Source organism: Ambystoma mexicanum, chromosome 9 (genome assembly GCF_040938575.1).
Source record: "Ambystoma mexicanum isolate Mex_15411 chromosome 9, UKY_AmexF1_1, whole genome shotgun sequence".
In the NCBI taxonomy this organism is placed as follows: Eukaryota; Metazoa; Chordata; class Amphibia; order Caudata; family Ambystomatidae; genus Ambystoma; species Ambystoma mexicanum.
The window spans coordinates 736,777,273-736,793,422 of record NC_090931.1 but is presented as its reverse complement, the minus strand read 5'-3'; the positions used below and the strand labels follow the sequence as shown (position 1 = coordinate 736,793,422).

The following is a 16,150-nucleotide window of genomic DNA, read 5'->3' as shown; positions in this document are numbered from 1 at the left end:
GGGCCTCATGCAATCAACACCGATCTCCCTAATCAGGCTAGAGCTATGCCTAACATCGTTGAAGGGGACAGTGGCAAGGAAGACTATGAGACTCTTTAGAAAAATCATCATGGAATCCAGAGCAAACATACACGAGATTCTAAAAAACAAGCTGATGAGCGGAAAGACAAAAATATTAGCGACTTGGGCAGAGGGGAGTATAAATCTCCTTGACGTAATAGCCCTGACAAAGGAAACATTGATAGGGAACCCAGTTAAGGTGGCTAAAACATTGAAAGAACTGGACTGGACAAAAACGCAAGAAAATGCAGCATCTTACAAATTAACTAATAATGCACCTATGCACCTAATGAAAATCGATGAGGTGAGAGGCTACTTGAAAAAGTTTCCAGACAAGAAATTGGGACGTACCTTCGTGAGAATTAGACTAAACCTGCTATGGACACATGAGATCATGGCTATCAGAGGGGAGTCTAACATGAGTGAATGCCGATTTTGCAAGTCCAAACCGGTCGAGTCAATTCATTATGTACTGCTGCCATGCAGAGGAACACAAGGAGCTTGAGAAACCAACCTTATCAAAATCCTGGGAAAAGCAAGCACTTCAGAGGAAGAAGAGTGGTGGACATGCCTGATGAGTGGTGAGAAAACAAGCTGGACAGTGGCAGTTGTATCATTTTTTAAGCAAATCGGCCTGGCTTAAGAGAACGAGATGGGCAGAAAAAGTGAATGAACAGGGACATTATATGAGGTTAGGAATACGGACTCTAGACACGCTGTTGATGATCTGATGAAAGGCACCGTTTTGTAAAAATTGTTATACAATTAAATGCAAATAAAAACTTAAAAAATAAAAAATATGGGTTTTAACAGCAACAATATATTCTAGGTAGTAGAGTCAATTCTAATCTTGTTAAGCAAAACATTAGAAAAGGGAAATTCACTCTTCCATTTCAAATGTCTCCTCTTCCAGAGGAAGCTTTTTTAGCTTTGCACACAAAATAAAAACAACACACTTATCTAATCCCAGTTGCTACTCTTTGCCAAACCCCATTAGAACTACCTTTCAACTCCACAGCAACCTAGTTGGGCTTTTCAATACATTCTAGTTTGACCCTATGTGAAAAATGTCGATGAAGACGTACTCTGTTCCTATTTTTCGATGTCTTTATGCATCGTTTTATGCTCATAGTGGTAGGTTTACACTCATTAGATAAATAAAATGTTTTAACAATGTGGAGAATTAAAGGAGGAAAAGAGAGTAAACTCGAATTAAATTCTCGAAACAACACGTTTGGACATATTCAGTTTACAATCCATAGTCATGTGTTCTGAATTTAACTCACCAGGTATTCGCTCATCAATTTCACTGCCTTGCGATGAATGTGTTTCTGAAAAGAGAATACATAGTTTCAGCTCAATGACACATTGTACTTTTTCACCTTTTTTATGTGCCAACACTGATATGCAGCAGGTGGATCTCATGGGGAAGGACCCCGCCCCTCCCCCCATGGGACTAGTAAGGACCTGGGGAAAACATGGAATTCCAAACACACACACACACACACACACACACACCTCCTTCCTTACCTCCCTCTAGTCAAGTACCGTCTATTATTTATGTTTGTAAGATCAGTGAAAACTCCATTACTGTGACGGGGAAGAGTAGGGTTGACTCCAGTGAATGCCCATTACAATATACTGAGACGAAGAGGTGGCGCAGAGCCAGCATGAATCATCATCAGAACCAAAGTGAACATTCTAGCTTTCAAATACCCAGTGGCTTAAAGATGGAGGAAAGGCTGACACAGTTGTTGGACTCTCCCTGGGGGTGACACGAGCGAAGCAGACGTCCCACGACCAAAGAGGCTGAGACCGGGACGTCCTGGATGAAGATAGAGCATCCCTAAGAGGTCCACTGTGCAGAGGCAGACCGAGAACCGAAGAAGGCGGCTGTGGCGTGAGAACACAGCGAACTGCACGGTCGAGCAAAGACACTCCGACAGGCTCCTGAATAGGGTTTTGTAGCTGCAGAGGTCCACCATGCAAAGGCAGACTGAGAACAGAAGAGGGGGAAGAAAGCCATGTCGGGAGAAACCGCAGAACAGAGTAGTCATGCAGAGACGCGCAGACAAGATCCCGGGCAGTGCTGCAGAGCCAGGGCAAAGAGCTCTAGGAGTCCAGGGGAAGACTGGGACCAAATCAGAGGACCCAGAGATCCCATTGAAGGTACAGAGGTTGCCCAAGGTCCTAAGAGGGGATACGAGAAGGCACTGTAAGAGGGTCTGGGACCCTGAGTCTAAGCATAAGAACTTTTGGAGAAAGGGCAGGAGAGTGAACGAGGTATAGTAAGGAAGATACAGAGTGAAAGAGACAGGGTCGAGGACCCCCAAGTGAAAGAGGAAGAGTGCCTCAATTGTGCATTGACTAGCAAAAAGCAAAGAGCCAGAGAAAGGCCAGGGGAAGGGAAACATTCTCCCTTACGGTGTGAACATTTTGAGATGGTTGACGAAGGCCAAGGGTCATTCCCTTGGCATTGCAAAAAGCCTGAGAAAGGCCAAGGGAAGGGAGACATTCCGCCTGGAATTGTAAACATTGTGAGAAGCCTGAGGAAGGTTAAGGGAAGACAGGCATTCCCTTGGCATTGTGAAAATCCTGAGAAAGGTCAGGGGAAGGGAGTCATTCCCCCTGGCATTGTAAACATTGTGAGAAGCCTGAGGAAGGTCAAGGGAAGGGAGTAATTCCCTTGGCACTGTGAATAAGCCTGAAAAGGGCCTGTGGAAGGGAGTCATACCCCCAACATTCATGAAGTGTGAAAAAAGCCTAAGGGAGACCAGATGTGGTGTATGGTGAAACCAAGGGAGGGCGGAGGAGAGAAACCATACCCCCTGGTGTTGTGCATAGTCAAACCAAATAGAGGACCCGAGCAAAGGAGTCATTCCTCTGGCACAGCAAAAGTATTGAGAAAAAGACACCTGGAGATGGGAGGAAACTATGGGCAATAAGGAATGATGTTTGAGTTGGAACTTTTGAGTTTGAGATAAGAACTTTACAACACTGTAAGCTGGAACTTTGTTTTGCATACCTGAGAGGAACTGAGACCCGGAGAAGTGAGTCATTCTCACAGGTGAGGTTCCCCTGGAAGATGGAGCTACAGAACATTGTCCAGAGGAAGGGAGTCATTCCCCTGGACAAAGAAGCCCCTTTTCCTATTTATTCATAGTTACAAGTGTGAGGGATAGAAGTAAGCCTTTTGACACATGACAGTGGACTCTTTTGATTTACTTGGACATTCTGACCATATCCTTAGTTCCTTAATTGAGGCAGGGAAATCCCTCTTAGAGTTAGTAAGAGATAGGCTTCCTATTTATTTTACCAAATACAAGTCTATGCCAACAAGCATGCCACCTGTGTGTCAGTCTCCTCCTTCTACACCCTTACAGTAGGAAGTAAGGTTTGCAAGGATTTTCCAAACTGGTCATTCTAAGAATTCTAATTCAGAGTTTTAGCCTCAGTAAATGGCTCTTGTGCCCCAACGTCTTGCTATGATATGGCATTTATAATGCGCCTATACACAAGTGATTCAAGGCGCGACGAGGCAAGGGAGGGGGAACAGCGGGAAGGCAGACAACGATCTTACTAGGCCAGGTGACATTGAGATCGTGCAAGTGCAGGGGAAGGGGGGAGGGAAAAGTGCGGCGGGAGGGGAAGAGGGCAGTGCAAAAGATAGGATCAACAGTAAAATAAATAAGATAAATAAAAACAGTAGGTACAAGTGCGGCCAGCTAGTTGCAAGTGCAGGGGTAAGTGCAAACATCAAGTGTGAAGACCTGGGGGGACTGTAGGGATACAGAAACAGTCCCAAGTGCCGGAGTTGCCCGGGAGGCAGTGCAGGAATGCAGCTGGCGGGAGAGGGGACCTGGGTCCGAGATCAGAGGGTAGGCAGGTGACGAGTACAGTTTCAGTCAGGAGTTTAGCAGGGGAGAGGAGGAGAGAAGGCAGAAGCAAAGACGAAGGTCTTGAGGTGCTTCCGGAACCGGAGATGGTTCTCCTCGAGTTTCAGGAAGGCAGTGAGGCTGTTCCAGAGGGAGACCCCAGCCAAAGAAAGAGATCTACCACCAACTCGTTGCTTGGAGAAGCGACTGACCCTGAGGGAGTTGGAGGCGGATGAGCGAAGACCTCGAGAAGGAAGATATTTACGAAGAGAGAGTTGGAGGTAATGAGGCCCCAGCCCCCAGAAGGCCTTGTGGACAATGCAGATGGTTTTGAACTTAATCCTCGCAGCCACTGGGAGCCTGTGCAGAGATTTCAGTCCTGGAGAGAAACAATCCCTGGGCTTGAGGCCAAGGACAGGTCTTGCAGTCCTGTTCTGGATGAGTTGCAGAGGGCGGAGAGTAGAAGCAGGTTGATTTAGAAGAACAAGTTACTTACCAACTGTAACGTTCTTTTGACTGGATGTTCCTCCCACGTATTCCTCATCTTGTGATAATTCGTTTCGCCAGCTTCGCTGCAAAGGAAAAAACATTTCGGCAGAGGGCGCTGTGCTCGAGGTCGTGGCGTCGAATGTCCCTGGACGGGCTCCGTACCGTGTCGACGTCACCGATGGTATAAATGGCTCGAGCCGCGCCCGTTGGCTTCACTTCTGTTTTTTCGAGGAAATACTCGTAGAACAGGTTACCAGTCATTTGGTCGGAAAAAAAAGGTCGACAGGACAAATGGTCGACACCATTTGGTCGAAAGACAAATGGTCGAATTTTTTATTTTGTATTTTCACTTTTTTTTTGGGGGGGGTCCCCCTCAACCCCCTTTTTTTTCTAACAAACCCTTTTTTTCCCTAAACGAAAACCTAAAATATATATATAAATAAAAAAGAAATTCGACCATTTGTCTTTCGACCAAATTCCGTCAACCATTTGTCTTTCGACCAAATGTCTTTCGACCAAATGACTGGACAGCGTGGAACATCTAGGCGTATGCTGTGATCGATAGGCCCATTGTGAGAGGAAATTGTAAGAAAATATAAACTGTGCTGCGGGGTAGGCTGGGAGGGTCGATGAGGAATACGTGGGAGGAACATCCAGTCGAAAGAACGTTACAGTTGGTAAGTAACTTGTTCTTCGAATGGATTGTGTCCTCCCACGTATTCCTCATCCTGTGATAGATTCCCATTGCAGTGACCAATTTGGAGGTGGGAGTGCTAGTTTTTGTTTTCATGTACAGAGTGAAGTACTGCTCTAGCAAAAATTCCCTCATTTGCGGGTGAGGCATCTAAGCAGTAATGCTTGATGAAGGTATGCATTGATGCCAATGTTGCAGCTGAACAAATATCTTTTGCAGGGTCTCCCCTCTTCAAAGCCGCCGAAGTAGCCATTCCCCTTGTGGAGTGAGCATGTAACCCATCCGGTGGGTCTTTTCCTGCTAATCTGTAGCATTCCAATATGGCTAGAATAATCCAGCAGGATATGGTTTGTTTTGTGGTGTCCAGTCAACTGGTCGAAAAAAAACTGGTCGACTGCAATTTGGTCGACGCAATTTGGTCGAAAACCAAATGGTCGAATTTTTTTTTTATTTATATATTTATTTTTCGGGTTTTCGTTTAGTATAAAAAGGGGTTTTTAGAGAAAAAAAGGGGGTTGGGGGAACCCCCCCCCCAAAAAAAAAAAAAGGGTTAAAATAAAAAAAATAAAAATTCGACCATTTGGTTTTCGATCAAATTGGTTCGACCATTTGTCTGGTCGACCAATTTTTTTCGACCAAATGTCTGGCAACCTGTTTTGTCACTGTTAACCCCAATTTACGACCTGTGTATCCCACAAAAAGTTGGTCGTCTTGACGTAATTTTGACATTCTTGCAATGCAAAAACTGAGAGCCCTATTGGGGTCCAGCCTATGTAACCTCTCCTCTTCTTTTCCCAAATGAGGAGGATAGAATGTTGGTAAAACAATTTTCTGCGACAAATGGAAGTCGGAAACTACTTTCGGTAAGAAAGATGGTTTTACTTTTAGAATCACTTTGTCTTTATAAAAAGTGGTGTATGGAGGTTTACATGAGAGAGCCTGTAGTTCACTAACCCTGCGGGCTGATGTTAATGCCACAAGAAGGACAGTTCTTAGCGTTAAAAGTCTCAATGGACATGAGTGCAGAGGCTCAAATGGTATACATGTTAGGAATTTGAGAACTAAATTCAAATCCCAGGTTGGAACATGAAATGGTATTGGTGGATATACATTTGTAAGTCCTTTTAAGAACTGTATTATTAATGGTATTTTAAAGTAAGAAACCTCTTCTGAGGAGCGCTTAAAATAGGACAGCGCAGCAAGTTATCCTTTGATTGTTCCGATCTGGAGCCCCAGACTGGCTAGATGTAACAGGAAAGAAAGCACCATCGGTGTGCCACATTGAAAAGGGTCCACATCTCTATCCTGGCACCAGTTACTGAATTTATTCCAACGACACCGGTACAAAGATTTTGTTGCTGGCCTCCTGGCCGAAAGCAAAATCTCCATTACGCCACCCGGAAGGTCCCAATCCCTGTATCTCCACCTCTCAGAAACCATGCATGAAGGTTGAGCGTGTTGACCTCTGGATTGAGAACCCAACCTTCCTCTTGCGAGAGAAGATCCTCTCTTTGTGGAAGACGTATTGGAGGGCAGATGGACATGTCCAGAAGGTCCGGGTACCACGTCCCACTGGCCCAATCCGGGGCAATTAGGATCATGGTTTTCCTGAACTTTCTCAACCTGCTGATTACTTGAGGAATCACGGGGACTGGGGGAAACGCGTACAGCAGGGGAAAATCCCAATCCACTACGAACGCGTCTCCTAGAGCTCCTCTCGGAGGAAATTCCCTTGAGCAATACTGATCGCACTTTTGGTTTACCGAGGTTGCGAACAGGTCCACTTGAGGGGTTCCCCAAAGGGACAGGATCTCCAGAAGGACTTCCTGAGCTAACTCCCACTCGCGGGAGACTGTGCTCTACCTGCTTAGAGAGTCTGCTGCCGTGTTCTGCTCTCCGGCTAGGTGAACTGCCGATAGAGATTCCCTCTTGGATCGCCCAGAACCAGAGCTGCATCGCCTCTCTGAACAGAGGTAGTGATCCTACGCCCCCCCTTTTGTTGAGGTAGTACATGGCCACTGTGTTGTCCGTCATTATCAGGACATTCTTTCTCTGTACGGAGGGCAGGGTGGCCTTCAGAGCTAGTATGATTGCCCTCAGCTCCAAAAGGTTGATGTGTAACCTGGACTCCGATGGAGACCAATGTCCGCTGAATGTCAGATCGTTGGTGTGTGCTCCCCACCCTGTGAGTGAGGCATCCGTCAATACTGTTATCTCCGGCCATGGTTGCCAAAAAGATTCTCCCTTGAGGATGTTGGTGTTGCAAGCCCACCATGATAGATCCTGAGCAACTGCGCTCGGGACTTGCAGAAGATCTGACATATTCCCCGTGAATTGGGACCACTGAGTTCTGAGGGCCCATTGGAGGGATCTCATTCTCAATCTGGCCTCTGGCACCAGAAAAATGCAGGATGCCATGAGGCCGCGCAACCTCAGGAAATCGAAGGCCGGTAGATGCTGGGCTTTTTGGAATTTTGTTACCATCTGCTGGATGTGGAGAGCTCTCACCTCGGGCGGCGAGGCTTTCCCCGAGGAAGTGTCCAAGACTGCTCCGATAAATTGGAGTTGTTGGGATGGTACCATGTGGGACTTCTTGAAATTGAGGGAGAAGCCCAGGTTGTGGAGGAAGTGGCAGGTGATCGACAGGTGTTCCTGAGCTTGTTCTGGAGAACGTGCTCTGATTATCCAGTCGTCCAGGCAGGGGTATACATGAATCCTCCCTCTCCTGAGACTCGCTGCCACTACCGCCATCAGTTTGGTGAAAACCCTCGGGGCGGAGGTCAGCCCGAATGGCAGAACTCGAAACTGATAGTGAGAACTGCCAACTGCAAACCTCAGGTATTTTCTGTGCTTGGGATGGATTGGCACATGAAAATAAGCATCCTGAAGGTCCAATAATACCAACCAGTCTTGGAGTTGGAGAGCCTGAAGGATCTAAGAAAGGGTTACCATCTTGAACTTGTCCTTCCTGAGAAATTTGTTTAATGTTCTCAAGTCCAAGATGGGTCTCAATCCTCCATCCTTTTTGGGGATGAGAAAATAGGGGGAGTACCAGCCTTTGTTCCTCTCCGCTACAGGTACATGTTCTATTGCACCTTTCTCTAGCAGGGTTATAATTTCCTGCCAAAGGAGCGGATCTGGAATTTTGGTAGAGCTGGCTCCTGGTGGATGATCTTGAGGTCTTTTTATGAAGGGTAGGCAGTATCCTTGAGCTACTGTCTCCAGTGCCCATGCATCTGAAGTAATGCCTCACCATTCTTCCAGATGTTGAGAGATTCTGCCTCCCACAGGTGTTTTGTATGATAAGACCTCAGAGAGATTTGGAGGCGGCTGTAGGAGCAGCTGAGGGCATAGATGCCGTTCCTGAAGATGGCTTTGTGGTCTTTGCTCGTCCACCACGAGTGACATTTCTTCTGCCCCTTTGAAAAGCCTGTCCTCTTCCTCTACCAACAGAGGAGTAGTATCGAAAAGGACGACCCCTCCAGAAAGATGAGCCCGAATAGGGTTTCTGAGGCTGTCGCATGGAGGCACTAAGGGACTTTGCTGCCGCTTTCGCGGTCTGTAGTTTTTCCAGGCTCTCATCAGCCTTACTACCAAACAGCCTCGAGCCATCAAAGGGCATGTTGAGAAGCCTGGTCTACACATCTGGTGCAAATCCCGACTTTCTCAACCACACAAATCTGCGAAGCACTGTGCTTGATGCCATGGATCTGCTAATACTATCAGCAGTATCCAGTCCAGACTGGAGGCATTCCCCCATTGCCTCTTTACCGTTACTGACTATATTCAGGAAGCCTTCCCTTTCCTCGCCTTCTGGAATATGTTCAGCCGCCGCCGAAATGGATTCCCACAGGGTATGTGTGAACCTGGCCAGGGTACAGGTGACATTGGTAGATTTCAAGGCCATGCTACCCGACGTAAAAACTTTACGAGCCCAGGCATCAACCTTTTTATCCTCCCTGTCCGGAGGTATGGTTGGGTATGCTGCCTGCCTGGATGTAGTAGCTGCCTGAATAACCATGCTTTCTGGAGTAGGGTGTCTACTCAGGTATTCTGGGTCAGAAGTGGAAGTTCTGTACTTTTTGGGGAGATTGCTGTCTACTGCAGCAATGCTATCAGGTTTTTCCCAGTTTTTCTCAACTGTTCTTTGCAATGCCCTAAGAAAGGGGAGAACTGGATCTTTCCAGGGTCCTTGGACTATAATATCCGTCATATCGTCTTGTTCAAACGTAGAGGAGGCTCCTCCCCAACCCATATACTCAATCACCTTACTCATCAAATTCCTATACCCTGAGTCTGCATGTTCTGCAGGATCAGGTGTAGCAAACTCCAATTCGGGTGATGTGTCCACACCACTAGCAGAATGCAGAGTTTCAGATAGATCTCTCATTTTTGTCTCAGGATTTATCAGTTCCTCTGGAACTTGTCTAGTCCCATATTTTACTCCAAGAGGAGTGACCTCCTCATCATCTGAACCAGATTCCTCAAAAATGGAAGACATGGACCTAAAGAAGTCCGATCTTGGTAAAGGTGCAAAACTTCTCTCTTCTTCCTCATAATTTGTCGAAGGAACCAGTGTTTTCTTCGAGGGAGTCTTTGAGGGAGTCGAAGGAACCTTCGACACACTCGACGAAGCCTTCGACAAAGGCTTCATTGTCGGAGCAGTCAGCGCCGATGGCGTCGACGAAGTTGCACCCGACTTCGACAATTTTTGTTTCTTATGAGGAATCGGAGAGGCACTCGATCCTCGAGGATCTCTCGACGTCTTGTCGACTCGAGATCTATGGGTACTACTAGGCTTAACCGTTGTAGTTCCCGACTTCCCTGCTTCGTCCAAAGGAGCGACCGGGGTCTGGCTTTTCTGAGGTTTCTTCGAGGGGGTCAAGGTCGCGTTCTGAAAGACCTGCAACATTCTTTTTCTAAAGCTCTCCCACTTTGAAGGGGAATCCGATCTAGTCGGACATCGAACCAATTCTGTCGACGAATCGGACGATGACGACGGAGATCTATGTCTCCTTTTGAGCTTTTTTAGAGGAAGACGGAAAAGATGGTCTCAACCTGCTACGAGATCGGGATCTCTTCGAGTGCTTTTTATGGCGTTCCGATTCCTTAGAGTCGGATGATTTTTTATGTTTTTTAGATAAGGCTTTCGAAGAGCCCTTTGACGCCTCCCGCCCCACCGCTAACTTACTTTTCCTCTCACGGAGGGCCTTCTCCGTCATAGACTGACAGGAGCCACAGTCGCCGGTTCGATGGTCTGAGCCCAGACACCACAAACGGATACAGTGAGGATTGGTGATGGACATGTTCGATCCACAGTCATTACACTTCTTAAACCCAGTCTTGGGAGTCAAAGCGGTCGATGAAATGTTTTTCTGATGCAGCGAAGCTGGCGAAACGAATTATCACAAGATGAGGAATACGTGGGAGGACACAATCCATTCGAAAGAGGTTATTGCAGTCGTCTAGCATAGAGAGAAGCAGAGCACTGGAGACAGTGAGCTTCTGGGGGAAGGAGAGGAAAGGAAGAATACCTCCGAGGAGTGGCAGCTGGTAGTGTGACTTCTTAGAGACGTCAGAGATGTGAGGAGAGAAGGTGAGAGTGGAGTCGAAGATGACCACAAGGTTTTTAGCCTCACAGGTGGGAAAAGGAAGAGGGCCAAGAGAGGCTGGCCAGGGAGCGACAGGAAACGAGGGAGCAGGTGTGCCAATGAGGAGAATTTCAGTCTTACTGGCATTAAGGCAGAGATCGTTGGTGGCACACCACTCCTGGATAGCGGACAGACAGTCAAAGATGAGAAAAGGAGAAGAGGTGGCAGAAGGGAGCCTGAAAATGAGCTGAGTGTTGTCCGCATAGCACTGAAAGTTGGGGCAGAGAGCAGCAATGCGGTGGGCAAAAAGTGCCAGGTATTGGTTGAACAGCCAGGGAGATAGGTTAGACCCCTAGGGAACACCACAGGTAGAGATAGAAATAGAGGAGAGGAAGGACCCAAGTTGGACCTGGGAGGGTCGATCTGAGAGGAAAGAGGTCAGCCAAGCCATGGCCTGATCGGTGATACCCAGGTTGTCATGGAGACGGTTGAGCAAGATGGCATGGTTGACCGTGTCAAAGGCAGAAGAAAGATCAAATAAGATGAGGACACAGGGGGTTTTGGAGTCAAGGTTGGAGAGCAGGTCTTCACAGATGTTCAGGAGAACAGTTTTCATGCTTCTGGCAGCTCTGAATCCAGACTGATGGTCATGTAGAGAACCAACCAATTCGGTGTGAAGATTAAGCTGGGAGATGACCAGCTTTTCCAGGAGTTTGCCCAGGAAAGGAGTGATGGAGATTGGGTGGTAGTTAGCAGGTTCAGGAGGGGTCGGCTGAGGGTTTCTTAAGAAGAGGGTGCACAAGGGAGTGCTTCGGGGTGATGGGAAGACTCCAGCGGCGAAGGAGTGGTTGTAGAAGTCAGCCAAAGCAGGAGCCAGGGTGTCAGTGTGGTCCTTGATGGTTTTAGAGGAACACGGGAGAACCTGTTTCGACAAGACTTTCATAGATCGGACCTGTCTAGAAACCTTGTCTGGGGAGTACAGGGAAAGGCAGAGAAGGAGGGAAGAGAGGTGGACACAGAGGGGCCAGATGAAGAGAGGGGAGTAAAGGTAGGAGGAGGAGAGGAAGGTAGAGAGGACAGGATGTCCTGAGTTTTAGAGATGAAATGAGAAGCCAGGTTCGTGCAGAGGGCCGGGGAGGGGACAGGCGAGGTAGAGACTGCAGCAGGATTGGCAAGCTCCTTGCAGATTTTAAAGAGTTTGGCCGAGTTGATGTATGCCGCAAAGATGCGGGCTTGGATGAGGGCTCTCTTCTTGGTGTGGACAGAGAGCAGATGTTGCCTTTGGAGCAGGCGGCAGGCCAGTTTGTCAGAGGATGTACAGGAAGCACGCCATTTCCTCTCAGCCACCATGCACTTGCATTTAAGGGTGATGAGGTCTGTGTCATACCAGGAATTGCATTTGGCTTTGGGCTTCAAGTGGATCCTCATGACAGGGGCAAGAACATCAAGAGTGTCAGATATAGCAGAGTGGAGCATGGAAAGGGCTGTGTCAGGGTGTGAGTCAGCGGAAGGGGGACGGGAGAGAAAGTGGCAGTGAAAGCCTCAACTGACACGCTTCATGGGTCGGATAATAGAGAAGGTAGGTTGCAGTGCTGGCGTCGGCTTGGCCTGAGGGTTGGGGAGAGTGAGCTGGGCGGAAAGGAGAAAGTGATCACTCCAGGAGAGAGGGGGGTGGTGCAAAGGATAGAAAGGGGAAGGTCTGTAGAAATCAGAACGACCAGAGAGTGCCCTGCAGAGTGAGTCGGACCAGAGGGGAGGATAGAGAGTGAGAGAGAGTCGCAGAGGTCGCGAAAGAGTCCAGAGGAAGGATGTTAAAGTCTCCAAGAAGGAGGAGTCGAGTAGTCAAGACCCGGAGGGAAGAGGAAAGGTCTGCCCGTTTAGAGAGGAAGGAGGAGATCTGACCAGGTGGCTGATAGATGGTAGCCACAGTAAGGGAATGGCTAGGAGAGAGAGAGCCTGCAGACGAGGCATTCAAAAGAGGAGTAGGCCTGCGTAGGAATGATAGAGGCAGGAATCCACTCAGGGAAGATCAGGGCTACACCACATCTGGAAAGACGATTGGACCTGGGCGCAGAGAGGATGTTGTAGCCGCCAGGGAGGAGAGTGTCAAAACTTGGGACCGAGCTGGCCGTGAACCATGTCTCAGTGCGACCGAGGACATCAAGGTCAAGTTCTTCGAGAAGGCGGCGGATGTCTGAGGAGTCTTTAAAAAGCTGAGCAAGAGTTTAGTTCAAATTGTGTGAGGCACTTGGGTCATCCGAATAAGTACCACCTCTTTTGTTGTGTGTTGTTCAAACTAGGGTGTGTATTATTACTTCTCTCTGCAGATTGTAGCAGAGATCAAGTAACAGAGTTGTTATCTAGTGGCAAAATTTCATCAACTTGTCTGTTACTATCACAGCTTTTTCAACCTCATTATTCGCCATATGTGTTGCAAAGTAGTGCGTCATTTTTTCTTTAGGGCGGGTTTACCAACGTTTGTTGTTATATGTTTACTATGTTACGTCCAGAAGAGAATTCCACTGTTATACAAGACATAATGTGATCTTGGTTTTGTATTAGACACACAGTATGAGACAGAATACTTCAAATGAAAACCTGTGACAGAACGACTAATTACTGGCTTACCCTGTCAAAAAGAACTCTACTGTCCCTCTTATGTGCTAGCTTGCTCTAGTGAATGGAGGTGAGCCGCCTACCTAGGGAAAATAAAGAGAAGGAGACACTGGCCCTCATTACAACCCAGGCGTTAAGGGGTTAACGGCGCCGTAAAAGGTGTCGGCGCGTTTAAACCCTTAACGCCTGATTACGAGGTCCCTTTGCGGGTTGCACTTTAACACCTGCTTTTAGCAGGCGTTAATAAACCAACCCGCAAAGGGACCTAGGAGCTAATTACGGCACCGTAATTTACGGTGCCGTAATTAGCGCCTTCCCCAGTCCCATTGAGCCCTATGGGGCAAGAATGGGGAAGGGCCATGGCGGCATGGGGAATTACCGCCCCGCCAACCTTGGAATGGGGCGGTATTTCCCCATTCCACCATGGTGGACTCGTTACAACACCGGCACCAACCATGGTGCTAATAGCGCCATGGTTTAGCCCCGGGGTTGTAATGAGGGCCACTGTCCTTAATCTTCTCTAGCACATGTCTCAACAGCAGGGCACACCTGTTTCATCACCCAAAATGTACTAATATCAAAAGTATAATTAAAACCGATACCTTGGTGTGTCCCAGTCCCTTCATTACTGACACATCTATGTACCAACCACACAGTAAAAATGCAGAGAACCACTCTTCTAATTATACTTTACTGGGCGGTGTGAGGAACCTAAGGCCATCCTCACTTCTTTCTCCCCATTATCCTCTGCTCAGGTGGGCAGGGAAGGGCCATCGTTCTTGGATCCCAACCCTGGGGGTGGAAATGCGAGGGAGGATCACCTGGGTAGGGGAGATTTGGGGAATGTTAGTGGGATGTCCTTGGGTGAGATGCAGTATTCCCCATTTCCATTCCATGATGAACCCTCAGTCCCAGTCGCATTTATGGGATATTGTTACCCTTTTCCCTCTGGCCGGGATAACACCAGACAACATCAGCAATCTAGGAACACTGGGAAGAGGGAGAAGAAGAGGAGGTCCACAGGCGAAACATCCCCCTTTTCCTTGTGAGAACCAACCCTCCTCCCCCTGCCTTTATAAGCTGTTGCAAACCATTTCCCCTCATTCATACCATTATAGTACTGGGACGGGGAAGAGGCAACTAGGAGTAGTGCACACCAACATGTAATTTCACCGCTGTAGTACTGAGACGAGGAAGAGGCCTACATACTGTTGTAAGGGTCAGACATGTCCGGAATACTCCACTAACTATGGTCAGGCAATTGGGCCTGAGGTCTCTCACCTGCAACCTGTCAAATGGTTGCAGGTGCATAAAAGGTAGAGCCGACAAGGAGAACAGGGAGACCAGCAGGAGAGAAGCTGGGTCGAGCCTTGCGAGCCTGAGGGAAGAGAAATCCTGTGGAGGAGGAGGCACCCGAGTAGGGTCCTGTCAGGAAACCAGGACGCCGGGAAGTATCCAGAAGGAACTGTAGCGCAAAGGCCTGGGTGGGCCACAGTGGTGGAAGCTTCACTGGTAAGTGCCCGCAGCAGGAGCTGCAGGGCACAGAAGGAATCTGATAGCTGCAAGCTACCGGCAGGGTCTGCAGGAAGCGAACAGAGCTGCAGGCAACTCACAGTGAGAAGAGCAAAGTGCGAGCGCAGCCTTTCAATCCAATGGAACGTGTTTTTGCGGAGCGGAGGAAAAGAAAGCAACCGCCCTGGGAGACGCCATGTTCCGCAAAAGTGAATGCCGATTGAACAAAAAATGATATGCAAGTTATCGGAAACCCAAATTAAAGGGTTGTGATGAATAATATGAATACAATGAACTGTGAGCAAAAGGATAAGAGCTTTGAACTATTGAATACCGAACTAAAAAGAAAGCTTTTGACAAGCATATGAAAGCTTTTGATAAATCTATGAACTGATGACAAGTTTATGTGAATTACACGTACAATATATAGCAAGCAAAGAACAAATCTTATGAAATGCAGTGAAAAGCAAGTATTTAATATTGCTGAAGAGTATGTGAGCAATGTGGTGAAGGAAAGAGCACCACGAAGTGAACTGTATGAAGGAACTCAATGTCGCAAAGTCAAGAGTGGCAACGAGGAAAAAAGGTTGTGGGAAACCCAAAAGACTGGCAAGGAGAAAGCGAAGTGAGTGTGAACCAGAATACAGGTGCAGTTACCAAAGTTCGGGCTGGACTGCCACTTTTGGGATGGGACCAAGCCTGATTTGCATATGGTCTTACCCCTTCTGTAATGGCTTGGCAGGCAAAGACCGATGGTCTGGAGGGTTGCCCAGAGCAATGCCAGAGGTTAAGATTAATTCTAAACCTTCCAGCCATCACCTCTTTGTTTTTGCAGTTACCAAAGAACCTGTGTGGGCAAGCAAGCCTAGGGGAACCGGTTGCGTGACCTCTAATGGGTGGATGGAGTGGTCCGACAACTGCGCCTAGACCGGGAATACCCTATCTGTGAAAGCCAAAGAAATATACAGACAGCAAATCCAAGTGTATGAAAGAGATTGCCGAAGTGTTGCAGAAGCAATCAATCTGTATGAACTGTCAAGAAATCAGAAGGACTGTAAAGTTACCTGGCACTGGTTTTTGAATATTAAGAAACTGAGACTAAGTACAAGTTGGCGAGCTGAGCAAGCTGATGTCTTGGGGAAGGAAAACCTGAGACTTTATGAACTTTGTTGCTGCCCTGAGCAAGGGAACCTCAAGGCCCTCTTTATGGAACTGTGTTATCTTCTTGGGGAAAGGAACCCAGAGATCTTTTTTTTTGTTTTGGCTAATAGGTGGCGCTGAAAGCACTACCTATAAAGCCAAAACTATTGTCA

General features: G+C 47.7%; 1 protein-coding gene across 2 annotated transcripts in view; it reads right to left on the bottom strand.

Moving 5' to 3' along the window:
- Positions 1 to 16,150, bottom strand: part of ANKAR (ankyrin and armadillo repeat containing) — a 1,891,262-nt gene that overhangs the window by 1,265,661 nt on the left and 609,451 nt on the right. For both annotated transcript variants that reach the window (XM_069615641.1, XM_069615642.1), the window contains exon 8: positions 1,347 to 1,391. In XM_069615641.1, the coding sequence (XP_069471742.1) occupies positions 1,347 to 1,391 (45 nt within the window). The remainder of the gene's footprint in view (positions 1 to 1,346; positions 1,392 to 16,150) is intronic.